The following is a 14,800-nucleotide window of genomic DNA, read 5'->3' as shown; positions in this document are numbered from 1 at the left end:
ATGTTCTAGATCCCAAGGACATCTGTTCAGCGTCCTCTACTTATATAAATCTTTCAACAAAGGACATTTCCTTTTGAAAGAGGGAAAAGATTCCTGGAAGGAGTATTTGGTTATTTATGACTTTTTCATATTTTGTACCACAGCACATGTGCATCTGGAAATGTAAGCTTAAGTTTTAAACTAAATATAAGGTCAAGCATTTGATTAGAAATTATATCAATTAAGTTTACAGCATAATTAAATTTAAAAGCAATACTAAATGTAGTAGAAATGCTTATATTTTGAAAAACAGTAACAAAATTAAAATTTACTTTAATAAAATATGGAAATAAGTAAAAAAAAAAAAAGGCCAAGTAGTATACTAGGGAGCAAAATTAAATTCTATAGATAAAAGATGAGAATAAAGTCATTAAGTAAAGGTCTAACAAAATGGGAAGTGAGGACCACTATAAAATCTAACTTTACTTTTAAAAATCTTATTTTAATATTGAAATATATCAATAACAGCATTATAAGACACAAGAATTGAAAGAAAAATTCTTGGTCACAAAATACTGAATTTATTCAGGGAAAAAATATATATAGTTTTTTGCATTTTAAGAAAGCAATCTGAAAATTAGAAATGTTTCAGAAAACACGAGTCGAAATATTTAAATTAAAGGTAAGTGACCATCTCTTTTACTTTCTTACAGTTTAGGATATCATAATGATATCATATATTCAAGACTTATACAGTATTTAAATTCTCTCTGAAACATGAGAAGCACCTGGTGAGAATTCTGCTGTTGATGTACTTACAGGAAATAGTGGGGGTGGTTTCAATACAACATCAGGTAACTTTTCACCTCTGCTAAATCCAACAGCTTCAATGTTAAATGTATAAGCAGCACGTCCTCTTCCTTTATTCCCAGCCATTGGAACTAGTTATGCCAGAAAAAGCAGACAAATTAAGACACAATTAATGTTTAGATTTCATGGGATTGCAAGAAAAATGAAAGCAAAATATACTCCACCCCTTAAGTAGCATGGCTCATTTAAAACACTTCTGGAAAGCAAAACTTATAAAGAAACAAACACGGGATAAACTGATTTCTAAATATGTCCTTAGTAAAGTAATGCTCAAAATTCTCCAAGCCAGGCTTCAGCAATACGTGAACCGTGAAATTCCAGATGTTCAAGCTGGTTTTAGAAAAGGCAGAGGGACCAGAGATCAAATTGCCAACATCCACTGGATCATCGAAAAAGCAAGAAAGTTCCAGAAAAATACCTATGTCTGCTTTATTGACTATGCCAAAGACTTTGACTGTGTGGATCACAATAAACTGTGGAAAATTCTGAAAGAGGTTGGAATACCAGACCACCTGACCTGCCTCTTGAGAAACCTATATACAGGTCAGGAAGCAATAGTTAGAACTGGACATGGAACAACAGACTGGTTCCAAATAGGAAAAGGAGTACGTCAAGACTGTATATTGTCACCCTGCTTATTCAACTTATATGCAGAGTATATCATGAAAAATGCTGGGCTGGAAGAAGCACAAGCTGGAATCAAGACTGCCGGGAGAAATATCAATAACCTCAGACGTGCAGATGACACCACCCTTATGGCAGAAAGTGAAGATGAATAAAAAGCCTCTTGATGAAGGTGAAAGAGGAGAGTGAAAAAGTTGGCTTAAAGCCCAACATTCAGAAAACCAAGATCATGGCATCTGGTCCCATCACTTCATGGGAAATAGATGGGGAAACAGTGGAAACAGTGTCAGACTTTATTTTTGGGGGCTCCAAAATCACTGCACATGGTGACTGCAGCCATGAAATTAAAAGACGCTTACTCCTTGGAAGGAAAGTTATGACCAACCTAGATAGCATATTTAAAAGCAGAGACATTACTTTGCCAACAAAGGCTAGTCTAGTCAAGGCTATGGTTTTTCCAGTGGTCATGTATGGATGTGAGGGTTGGACTGTGAAGAAAGCTGAGCGCCGAAGAATTGATGCTTCTGAACTGTGGTATTGGAGAAGACTCTTGAGAGTCCCTTGGACTGCAAGGAGATCCAACCAGTCCATCCTGAAAGAAATCAGTCCTGGGTGTTCATTGGAAGGACTGATGCTGAAGTTGAAACTCCAATAATTTGGCCACCTCATGCCAAGAGTTGATTGACTGGAAAAAGACCCTGATGCTGGGAGGGATTGAGGGCAGGAGGAGAAGGGTGATACAGAGAATGAGAGGGTTGGATGGCATCACTGACTTGATGGACATGAGTTTGGGGGGACTCCAGGAGTTGGTGATGGACAGGGAGGCCTGGCATGCTGCAATTCATGGGGTCACAAAGAGTCAGACACGACTGAGCAACTGAACTGAACTGAACTGAAACATGTCCTACTTAGTCATGCTTGGAAGGCATGGTGATGATGGTCTCAACGACCTCACACAGACTCTGGCTGGAGGGCTGACGCTGGGGTTTCTTTGCGATGCTGCCACGACCACTGTGCAGTCAGCTGGTGCAGCTGGTGCAACCACTCTGTGGTTCTGCAATGGGATCTCAGATATGCGTTGAAAATGTGGACCAGTAGGGGCTGTGCTGATGAACGGGGACACCTTGTTTTCCAAATCAGCTTGAAGTCTATCAGCAGACATACTTTAAATGTTTAAATGATTTATTTATCCCAAAATCTGAGTGTCAGAAAGAATCCTTGAGATCTAGTCCAAAGTCCTCCTTTTAGAAATGTGAATGGACTCATAAGACTTTGAACAGGTCTGTCCAAGCAGAAAAAACTGTTAAAGATAAATCTGTACTCTGTAACTTTAGGGATAAAGTTATCATTATTAGAGAACAATATCATTCTTAAGTCCTGTACTGAATTTCTGAGTCATCTGAAACATGATTACTCTAAATAGTTGATGCTTGAACAACATGGGGTTAGGGGCACTGACCACCCCATGCAGTCAAAAATCCGTGTATAATTTTACAGTCAACTCTGAATCCATGGTTCTCTATTAAACTAACGTCAGTTTGTGTAGTGTTAGTTTTCCACTGAAAAAAAAAAAACCCACATATTAAGAGGATCCATGTAATTCAAACTGTGTTGTTCAGAGTCAACTGTAGTGTGAAAACAGGATTCCTACCTAACGCCCTTCCACTATAACTCATTGGACTGTACTGAAGATTATAACGCACATTCTTTAAATCTTTCTCCCAATGATGATACCGAGTATCATTCAACTCTGTAAGTTCAAGGAAGCAAGAACAGGTCCTCCATACCACTGTAACAGTTACCTCCCTTTTCTCCCTAACCATTTATGCGTTGAGGAAACCAGGTCACTATCCGCTACATGCTTCTTCAACTTCAACCCTAAGGCATGTGCAGATTACTCAGAAATCTTGTCAAAAAGCAGAATCTGAACCAGCTGGCCAAGGATGAGGCCTGAGGGTCAGCATTTCTAACAAGCTCTCTGAAGATAGCAGTGTTATTGGTTTGCAGACCACACTTTGAAAGTAGGAGGGGTGAACAATTTTACATACTGTGGATTTCAATGATTGTGTACACGAGACATGGTTTAACACATTCTTCTACTCCCTGTATTTTCTATAAGCAGATGGACTAGAGGCTTACTCAAATTTGGGTTGATTTTTTACAAAAATACTCAAAAGAGATGGTGTCTTTCCTACTGCATCAAAAGAGATGCTGTTTTTCCTACTGCATCACATGATGCATATGAAGTCTCTTTCAGGGATGTTCTCTGGTCACTGGGGTCATGTCCTGTCAGTCTATTTTTGTCCAGTATAAAGTTGAAAAAAAAAAGTCCAAAGATAAGTGGACCCATGTAATTCAAATTTGTGTTGTTTGGAGTCAACTGTAATGTGAAATCAGCTTTCACTTAATGATTTTTAAAAATGCAAGTACTGATGATCATATCCTAGATACACAAGTTCACCAAAGATTATAATGTGGTGATAAATAAATTTTATCATTTCTTTCTTAACTAGAATCCCACCAGTAATCAATTCCCCTCATCTACTAGTTACTGTGAAATACAATTTATATAGAAAAGATACTTATTTTAATAACCAAGCTCATTCCAGTTGTCCACACTAAGAGAGAGAAAATACACAAATGGCCTTGTTTCAATTGCTGAGTCACTAAAACATATGCTGAACCTGTAGAAAGCAGGTCTCCCAAGTATGAAAATTGCTGAGCACTGGAAAGACTGATGCTGAATCTGAAACTCCAATACTTTGGCCACCGTATGCGAAACGCCAACTCATTGGAAAAGACCTTATGCTGGGAAAGATCAAAGGCAGGAGGAGAAGGGGTCCACAGAGGATGATACAGTTGGATGGCAAGAGTGGACTAGAGTTTGAGCCAACTCCAGGAGATGGTGAAGGACAGTGAAGCCTGGCAAGCTGCAGTCCATGGTACTGCAAAGAGCTGGACGTGACTGAGTAACTGAACAAGAACTCACACCTTCACTCTGAGGAAAACCCACCTAAAAAGAGAGTATATCAGCTGTCATTACTTGATGGAGTATCTCCTGAGAACTATCAAATTCTGCTGACTCTAAAGTTTCATATTTATTAAGAAACCTTTGGGTGTATAAACTTGATTATCAGTGAATGTACTGCCCTTGGCAGAAAAATCAATTCCAACTCTTGAGACACCCTTAATAATTACACGGCATTCTGGCCTAGAAATCCATTTCTTTCTAGTTTGGTTATCATGAGTCAGTTCTCCTATATCTTGTGAAGCTGCTGAATTCATTCTCTTCTCCTGTGGAACTAGGAGGCAATGGCTGGACTCTGGTAACAGTCTCTTGGCAAAACAGACTCGCAAGTTGTGGCCTAAGCTTCACTGTTTGAATCCCTTGAAATCCCTTAAGTTGATTAAGCCATTTCTGTGGTCCTTTTTCATCCTCCTAAGCTTCTTGAATGAAGAGTTTTTTATTTTTTTTTAATCAGCTTTCCCCATTTTCTCATTATCAAAATCATCCTCTACTTCATGTGGGCCCATTTCATTCAGTTAACATTGAGCATTCCAGGCATTCAGAGAGCACTGAACAAAACCAAGTCTCTGCCTTCACGGCTTATGTTTTGGTGGATGAACAACCTTAAGTATGTAACGTAATATTATGTGCTCCTGTAGTAGGTTGAATTATGTCCTCCCCCAACCCCCGTACTTGTGAATATGACCTTCCTTGTTTGTAAATAAAGTCTTTGGAGATGTAATCAAATTAACATGAGGTCATAGGAGATTGGGCTTCCCTGATAGCTCAGTTGGTAAAGAATCCTCTTGCAATGCAAGAAACCCTGGTTCAATTCCTGGGTTGGGAAGATCCTCTGGAGAAGGGAAAGGCTACCCACTCCAGTATTCTTGGGCTTCCCTTGTGGCTCAGCTGGTAAAGAATCCGCCTGCAACGGAGGCGACCTGGGTTTGATCCCTGGGTTGGGAAGATCCCCTGGAGAAGGAAAAGGCTACCCACTCCAGTTTTCTGGCCTGGAGAATTCCATGGGCTGTATAGTCCATGGGGTCGCAAAGAGTCGGACATGACTGAGCGACTTTCACTTTCACTTCACTTTGATACAAGATAAGGGGGAGCCCTCTCCTAGTGACTGGCGTCCTTATAACAGGGGTGCTTGGGCAGAGAGAGGCACCCAGGGGAAACACTGTGTGAAGATGGGAGCCCACACTGGAGTGCCGTAGCTGCAACCCAGGAACACCGAGGAGCGCCAGGAACCACCCGAAGCTGGAAGAGACGCACTGAACAGATTCTCCCTCAGAGCCCCCAGAGGGAACAAGCTCCACTAATACCTTGATTTCAGATTTCTGGCTCTAAAAATGAGAGAATAAATTTCTGTTGTTTTTCAGTCAACCAGTTTGTGGCAGCCATAGGAATCAATATAGCTCTGAAGAAAAATAAATCATAGTAAGAAGGTAAAGAATAACAAAGAGGTGCAGCACTGACTTTTTCACACAAGTGCAGTCCTTCTGCGGACAATACACCGGAGCGGTGTGCTGCAGAGGGTCTGAGAGCTTTGAGGTGGGGGAAGGAGTTGAAGATGGCTATGGACAGAAGGCACAACAGGGGCAGGAGGGGAAGCCCCAAGATGCAGTGTCTGAGGAGCAAGAAGCTCACGCAGGTGAGAAGCAAGGAGAGGCTGGCAAAGGCCAGCTCTTGTGGAGCCCTGTGTGAGCTGTGGCAAAAGGTTTGCCTTTTATCTCACTGTGATGGGAACGGTACTCAGGCCAGATGCTGAAGTGCAAAGGCCCCTAACAGTCCTCAAAGGCAAAACCCACTGGACTTTCCCCTTGTTCACCTCTTGGACTTCAAAAGCATGCTGCTATGTTCAGCTGCTCAGTCGTGTCCGACTCTGTGCAACGCCCTGCACCGCAGCACGCCAGGCCTCCCTGTCCGTCACCATCTTCCGGAGTTTGCTCACACTCATGGCCACTGATCAGTGATGCCATCCAACCATCTCACCCTCTGTCGTCCCCTTCTCCTGCTTCCATCAATCTTTCCCAGTATCAGGGTCTTTTCCAATGAGTCAGCTCTTCACATCAAGTGGCCAAAGTATTGAAGCTCCAGCATCAGCCCTTCCAATGAATATGCAGGGTTGATTTCCTTTAGGACTGACTGGTTTGGTCTTCTTGGTGTCCAAGAGACTCTCAAGAGTCTTCTCAAGCACCACAGTTCAAAAGCATCAATTCTTTGGTGCTCAGCCTTCTTTATGGTCCTACTCTCACATCTGCATATGACTACTGGAAAAACTATAGCTTTAACTATATGAACTTTTGTTGGCAAAGTGATGTCTCAGCTTTTTAATATGCTGCCTAGATTTGTCATAGCTTTCCTTCCAAGGAGAAAGTATCTTTTAATTTCATGGTTGCAGTCACCGTCCACGGTGATTTTGGAGCCCAAGAAAATAAAATCTGCCACTGTTTCCCCATTTGTTTACCATGAAGTGATGAGACTGGTATATCCAAGGCATACCACTTATTATTGCCTCCATCCTTATGAAACTGTCTATTCTCCAGGCTTTAGTCTGATCGCAGGTTCTTCTAACTCAAGACCAGTTTTTGTCTACTTCTCTTCTTAAAACCTCCTAAATATGGATTTCCTTAAGGTTCAATCTATAGTTCTGCTCCTTATCTTTGGAAAAAATACCCCCTCTCAGGGTTTGATAATGTCCTCCACACAACTATCTCTACCATTAACCTCTGTTCTGAATTTCATCCCATTTTCTTACTACCAAAAGAGTATTTGGACAGTACCTTAAACTCAGGGCTTCCCTGGCAGCTCAGTGGTAAAGAATCTACCTGCCAATGCAGGAGATGGGTTGGGATCTCTCGGTTGGGAAGATTCCCCGTGAGAAAGAAACGGCAACCCACTCCAGTATTCTTGCCTGGGAAATCCCAAAGACAGAGAAGCCTGGTGGGCAATCGTCCATAGGGTTGCAAACCAACTGGACACAATTTAGAGACTAAACAACAACAATCTTAACTTAAAATACTGAGATCATCTCTCTATAGTAACTCGCTAGCTTTTCATATAGAATGTCCCTATTTCTATCCACAGTATGCTATTTCCCCAATCACCAATATTTGAAGATTTGGAGTGAGTCAGGATTGATTTATCATTCTGTTTCACCCCTCCATCAGAATCAATCATCTGTCTTCACAATGTCCCTTCCTTTCTGTTTTCTCTACCACAATTCAGTTCAGCTTCTTTCCACATTACTTTTGATGGCTGCAGATTTTGTAGTATCCCCTGTTCTTCCTGTTTATTTTATTCTCTCACACTATTCATTCTAAAGCATAGTTCTGATTAAATGCTTCTCTTCTCTCCCTCTTAGATAGATAATTAAGTCCAAACTCACTATTCCAAGTATTGAGAGCCCTTTTATGATGGTTGCACTGATCCTCCCGACTCACTGGCCTGGAATCTTTTGACTAGCACTCGCTCCACTGGAAACCACTTCTTCCTTGTCTGACTGCATCCCTTTTCACCTTAAGATCCAGTTTAACTTGCTCAACATCACAACTGTCGGTTCATCCCACCTTGCTTTTGGAAAGATTCTCCTGTTAAAATACATGGATTTTCAAAAACTGAGGTGATACATGTTGCTGCTTTCTTCAATTCTGGAAGAAATATGGACAATGCCTCTTTTGGGAAAAGAATCTTTTCCAAAGGAGTTTCATTTCCATTTTTTTGTTTCTTCAAATGTATTAACACCAGAAATCTTATATCCTCCACTGTTTAGCAGCATACTCTGTATACAGCAACAGTTTCATAATCAATGTTGTTTCCTTATTTATTGACTTATGGTTGATTTGGACTGGAATGTAAAAGTAGGAAGTAAAGAGATACCTGGAGTAACAGGCAAATTTGGCCTTGGAGTACAGAATGAAGCAAGGCAAAGGCTAACAGAGTTTTTCAAAGAGAATGCACTGGTCATAGCAAACACCCTCTTCCAACAACTCAAGAGAAGACTCTACACATGGACATCACTAGATGGTCAACACCGAAATCAGACTGATTATATTCTTCGCAGCCAAAGATGTAGAAACAGTCAGCAAAAACAAGACCGGGAAGTGACTGTGGCTCAGATCACGAATTCCTTATTGCAAAATTCAGGCTTCAATTAAGAAAGTAGGGAAAATCACTAGACCATTCAGGTATGACCTAAATCAAATCCCTTATGATTATACAGTGGAAGTGACAAATAGATTCAGATAGACCTGCTAGAGTGCCTGAAGAACTATGGATGGAGGTTTGAAGAACTATGGATGAAGGTTTGGGACAATGTACAGGAAGCAGTGATCAAGACCATCCCCAAGAAAAAGAAATGCAAACAGGCAAAATTGTTGTCTGAGGAGGCCTTAAAAATAGCTAAGAAAAGACGAGAAGTCAAAGGCAAAGGAGAAAAGGAAAGATACACACATATGAATGCAGAGTTCCAAAGGATAGCAAGGAGAGATAAGAAAGCCTTCCTCAGTGATCAATGCAAAGAACAGAGGAAAATAATAGAATGGGAAAGACTCAACAAGAGATCTCATCAAGAAAATTAGAGCTACCAAGGGAACATTTCATGCAAAGATGGGCTCAATAAAGGACAGAAATGGCAGGGATCCAACAGAAGTAGAAGATATTAAGAAAAGGTGGCAAGAATACACAGAAGAACTATACAAAAAAGATATTCAGAACCCAGATAACCACAATGGTGTGATCACTTACCTAGAGCCAGACATCCTGGAATGCAAAGTCGAGTGGGCCTTAGGAAGCATCACTATGAACAAAGCTAGTGGAGGTGATGGAATTCCAGTTGAGCTATTGCAAATCCTAAAAGATGATGCTGTGAAAGTACTGCATTCAATATGCCAACAAATTCGGAAAACTAGCAGCGGCCACAGGACTGGAAAAGGTCAGTCTTCATTCCAATCCCAAAGAAAGGCAATGCCAAAGATTGTTCAAACTACCACACAATTGCACTCATCTCACACGCTAGTAAAGTAATGCTCAAAATTCTCCAAGCCAGGCTTCAACAGTGCATGAACCGTGAACTTCCAGATGTTCAAGCTGGATTTAGAAAGGCAGAGGAACAAGAGATCAAATTGCCAACATCTGCTGGATCATCGAAAAAGCGGGAGAGTTCCAGAAAAATAGCTATTTCTGCTTTATTGATTATGCCAAAGCCTTTGTGTGGATCACAACAAACTGGAAAATTCTTTTAAGAGATGGGAATACCAGACCATCTGACCTGTCTTTTGAGAAACCTGTATGCAGGTCAGGAAGTAACAGTTAGAATTGGACATGGAACAACAGACTGGTTCCAAATAGGAAGTCAAGGCTGTATATTGTCACCCTGCTTATTTAACTTATGTGCAGTGTACTCATGAGAAATGCTGGGCTGGAGGAAGCACAAGCTGGAATCAAGACTGCTGGGAGAAATATCAAAAACCTCAGATATGCAGATGACACCACCCTTATGGCAAAAAGTGAAGAACTAAAGAGCCTCTTGATTAAAGTGAAAGAGGAGAGTGAAAAAGTTGGCTTAAAACTCAATATTCAGAAAACTAAGATCATGGCATCCAGTTCCATCACTTCATAGCAAATAGATGGAGAAACACTGGAAACAGTGTCAGACTATTTTTTGGGGCTCCAGAATCACTGCAGGTGGGGACTGCAGCCATGAAATTAAAAGATGCTTGCTCCTTGAAAGAAAAGCTATTACAAACCTAGACAGCATATTAAAAAGCAGAGACATTACTTTGCCAACAAAAGTCCATCTAATCAAGGCTAGGGTTTTTCCAGAAGTCATGTATGAATGTGAGAGTTGGACTATAAAGAAAGCTGAGCGCCAAAGAATTGATGCTTTTGAACTGTGGTGTTGGAGAAGACTCTTGAGAGTCCCTTGGATTGCAAGGATCAAACCAGCCAATTCTATAGGAAATCAATCCTGAATATTCATTGGAAGGACTGATGCTGAAGCTGAAACTCCAATACTTTGGCCACCTGATGGGAAGAAATGACTCACTAGAAAAGACCCTGATGCTGGGAAAGATTGAAGGCGGGAGAAGGGGATGACGACAGAGGATGAGATGGTTGGATGGCATCACTGACTCAATGGACATGAGTTTGAGCAAACTCCAGGAGTTGGTAAAGGAGACGGAAGCCTGGTGTGCTGCAGTCCATGGGGTTGCAAAGAGTCAGACACGACTAAGCCAGTGAACTGAACTAATGGTGAACTAACTTATCCACAGAAATACAACTTATTCAGCCCACTATTAAGAATTTTTGTTTTTGTTTGTTATCTTCTGAAAGTGGTTTGGGACCTGGCTGTACACTGGAATCATCAAGACATTTAAACAAACAACAACATAAAGAAAAAGAAAAACCCTCAACCACCACCCCAGAACAACGAAATCAGAATCTGTAGAGGTAGGATTTGGGCGGCAGGACTTTTTAAAGCATCCCAGGAGACTCCAATGTGTAATCTAAATTAAGAACCATGGCTTCAGACTGAACTTCCCATTATATAGGAAAGTGAGGCACTGAAAGGCCAATGGGGTGCTTGAAGACAGAGCTAATTCCTAACAAAGCCAGAACTGGGTTAAAAGTTCAGGTTACCTTTCCATTGTCCGCATATTTGTATTAGGCTGCCCGTAGCACACTTCGAGGTTAGCTGAAGACCTTTCAAATCCCAGCAATACCTTTAATCTTTACAATGAACTGAAATAGTAATGGCAAAATAGATTGGATTGAAAGATGTAACATCAGATGTACTACCCTTCCTTTTTTGGGATGCCTCCTGAAAATTCGTATTCAAAATTGTTCTGAGAGAGCTTCATGGGTGCAGTTCAAGCACCCAGGAGCTGACCTGCGAAAGCCTATGCTAATTAATCACAGAAACAACCTTGTGGCAGGATCTCTGAAGCTCCTCCTCACTCTAACATTTTGTGAGTTACAATTGTGGCTTAACTGTGCTGTCCTCCACGTCTCACAAGGTTAAGTTTGCTGCACATACTACGTAGGTGAATAATACACAAACAGATACAAGCAGACATGGAAGCTAGGAGAGGCACTGAAAGCCAGGTCACAGTATCTTTCCTGATGAATGACACCTAAATTACCCTAATTAGAAACTAATAGTCATGCTGACCTTGTCTCCATCTCCCTTGATCCCCTCATCTAACCATAGAAGACAATCAGCTCTGTGTCCCTTCTTACAAGTTTGCCTTTCTTTACTTCTGCCTTGGTTCAGGGCTTCACCATCTCTTGACTGGATCTCTAATACAGAACAAGTAAACTTCTCATGGCTGCCTGTGCATACTCAATCGCTTAGTCGTGTCTGACTCTTCAGGAGCCCATGGACTGTAGCCCTCCAGGTTCCTCTGTCCATGGAATTTCCCAGGCAAGAATACTGGCGTGGGTTACCATTTCCTCCTCCACGGGGTCTTCCTGGCCCAGGGATTGAAGCCACGTCTCTCTGCATTGGCAGGCAGATTTTTTACCACTTACCCACCTGGGAAGCCCCTCTAAAGGCTAGACTCATCCTTTCAACCCATTCTCCAGTCATCTTTCTTGAACACAAACCTTAATGTATCATCCTCTTAACTAACAGAGCTTTGGGGTCTAACTTTCCACCTCTTGCATACTGCACCACCCTCCCACCCCAGCTCTGCTACTGCTGCTAAGTCACTTGAGTCATGTCCGATTCTGTGCGACCCCATCCCTGGGATTCTCCAGGCAAGAACACTGTAGTGGGTTGCCATTTCCTTCGCCAATGCATAAAAGTGAAAAGTGAAAGTGAAGTTGCTCAGTCATGTCTGACTCTTTGAGACCCCATGGACTGCAGCCTACCAGGCTCCTCGGTCCATGGGATTTTCCAAGCAAGTGTACTGGAGTGGGGTGCCATGGCCTTCTCCCACCCCAGCTCTAACCACTCCCAATGCTGCTATCCCAGCTGTCGCATGTTGCGCTCCTTCTGCCTGCGATGCCACGCCCACCTGACCAAGCCCCATCATCACTGAAAGTACTATGCAAATACTACTTCTCTTCTGATTTCCTCCACCCTAAGTGGGGGCAGACCTATCTCTTTCCTGTTTCCCAGGTACTACACCGCTTTGGGGGCTTCCCAGGTGCCGCTAGTGGCAAAGAACCTGCCTGCCAATGAGGGAGACATAAGAGATGCTGGTTCAATCCCTGGGCTGGGAAGATACCCTGGAGGAGGGCATGGCAACCCACTCTAGTATTCTTGCCTGGAGAATCCCATGGACAGAGGAGCCTATGTCCATAGAGTCTGTGGTCCATAGAGTCGCATAGTTGGTCATGACTGAAGTGACATAGCATGCACACTGCTTTTATTGCCCTTTTAAATATCATGTTGTAACTGTCAGTTCTTGTCTGTCTCCTCAGTAATTTCTTCAATTATCCACTCTTCAAGTATTAACTAAGTACCCTCTGTGTCAGACCATCTTCTACATAATTTGAATAGTGAACAAAACAAAATCCCTGCTTTCATAGTGCTCACAATCTATTATGGGAAATGGGGGAAAAAATGTACTTTATAGAAAATGTCAGGTAGTGATCAGTGCTATGAAAAAAAAAAAAAAAGCAGGAAACATGGGTGCTATTATAGAAAGACTGGATAAAGAAGTTCTCCAGTATCTTGTAATATTTGAACACAAACCTGACACAGGGAAGGAAAAAGCCATGCTGAGAACTAGGAAAGGATATATAGAGGAAAGTGTACAAGCAGAAGGATCTGTAAGCGTGAAGGGCCTCTTTGAAGACTCATTCACCTTTTCCTGCCCTATTACTAACCAAAGCCTGGCAAAAGTCCAATAAAAATTGGGAGAATTATTGCTGAGCTCATAGCTTGGTAAGGATATCACTCCAATTCACCTCCCTTTGACTAGAGGAAAAATAAAATTATAGAGAGGTCTGTATGTCCCTGCTGAGATCGTGCTAACCAACAGTGGTCTTTTAAGGCCAGCTCAAATTGCTACTCCGAGACAGTTCCTTCCATGCATATTGTCATAGAACCTAGTTTTTAACTTCCTCTGGGGAAATATCTCATTTGCTTTATATTGCCAACATTTGTGTGCAAATATTATCTTCCTTCAAATTCCTTGAGAACCCAGATTGTGATCTTTAAAAAAAGAATTTTCTGTATTTTTACACATCACTTAGTTTGCAGAACTGAATGTCTGGATAAATTCTAACTAGGTTAGGAAAATATTCAGAAAGGCTACATCCTCATCCAAGACTTAACTGTAGGGGAGGAGAACACACCTCTCCCTCTATGAAGGCTTATTAGTAGCTGCCACAGTAAGTGTTTTCATAATTATCTTCCATAATGCTGTCTCATGAGTCTTCATAATTTTTCCTGACTGAGCAGGGAGGTTTACAAGTTCTCAAAGGAATTTCTAAAGCCTAAATGGGTGTTTCAACAGCGAGAAGATGCGGGATGGGGACAGGAGGAACCTGGTGTTATTAGTGGGGGTGATCTCTGCGGCTGGTGGGGCCACACCCATGTCATTATCCACTTTCCCTGTCTTCTCAAGGTGCGGCTGCTTCCACCTCTCTTTAGTTTATCTCTACCAACTTTCTTTAGTCTCTTCCAAGAGCGGACAAACTCAACAAAAACAAGGGAAGGCAGGGGAACGAATATATAATTCTTTTAGAAGAGAAGAAAAACCTTATCAACAACATCCCTCCCTGGGATACAGGATAAAGTGCTAACAGTTAAGAAAACATACTGAATATCCTGTCCTTAGCTGCAAGCCTGCGGCAATGATTCGCGTTAGAGCCCATCACACCGTCGGCACTGAAAACTGACCATCAGTAAGAGCATCAATTCCCTTCTAACTCGCCGCAGAGTCCTAAGAAGTGTAGACTAGGTAAGCTGTGGAAACTATTTTTTAAGAGTGTGAAGCGATTAGGAGAAGGGGAGCTAAAAGCTATCTTCCAACAACCCGCAACCCAGAGGCTCTTTAATTAATCTCCAAGGCTGACTTCCTCCCACCTTCTCCACGTGCCCCTTTAACTACCCCCCCCCCCCCGACACCCCCAACTCCTCCCAAGCCCTCGACTGCTTCCTCAGTTACCTGTTCGCTAAGTCTCCAGGCTCGGGGAAAGCGTACAGCCGTTAAGTGCCGGCCGGCAACCAAGGGGTGCAGACCGAAGGTTCCGGCGCTCCAGGGCCGGTTCCACCTCTGGAGAAGGCGCGCTCCTCCCTCCACGCGGCCTCTGAGCGGCGTTCGGATCCCAACTAGTTATCCCCGCCCACTCCCGAGCTAGGCC

The 14,800-nt window shown here is 42.2% G+C and overlaps 1 protein-coding gene across 6 annotated transcripts in view; it reads right to left on the bottom strand.

Moving 5' to 3' along the window:
* POLR3G (RNA polymerase III subunit G) overlaps positions 1 to 14,800 on the bottom strand; it is a 46,121-nt gene that overhangs the window by 30,526 nt on the left and 795 nt on the right. For 4 of the 6 annotated variants that reach the window (XM_020913168.2, XM_070465809.1, XM_070465810.1 and 1 more), the window contains exons 1-2: positions 14,605 to 14,793; positions 799 to 920 (exon numbers count right to left, since the gene is read on the bottom strand). In XM_020913168.2, coding sequence (XP_020768827.1) covers positions 799 to 915 — 117 coding nt within the window. In that variant the 5' untranslated portion in view covers positions 916 to 920; positions 14,605 to 14,793. Of the gene's footprint in view, positions 1 to 798; positions 921 to 11,122; positions 11,225 to 14,604; positions 14,795 to 14,800 lie in introns of those variants that run through there. The other 2 variants (XM_070465807.1, XM_070465808.1) reach the window with 2 other exon arrangements.

The sequence above is a fragment of the Odocoileus virginianus genome, chromosome 3, assembly GCF_023699985.2.
Source record: "Odocoileus virginianus isolate 20LAN1187 ecotype Illinois chromosome 3, Ovbor_1.2, whole genome shotgun sequence".
In the NCBI taxonomy this organism is placed as follows: Eukaryota; Metazoa; Chordata; class Mammalia; order Artiodactyla; family Cervidae; genus Odocoileus; species Odocoileus virginianus.
This window is presented reverse-complemented; position numbering and strand designations above follow the sequence as displayed.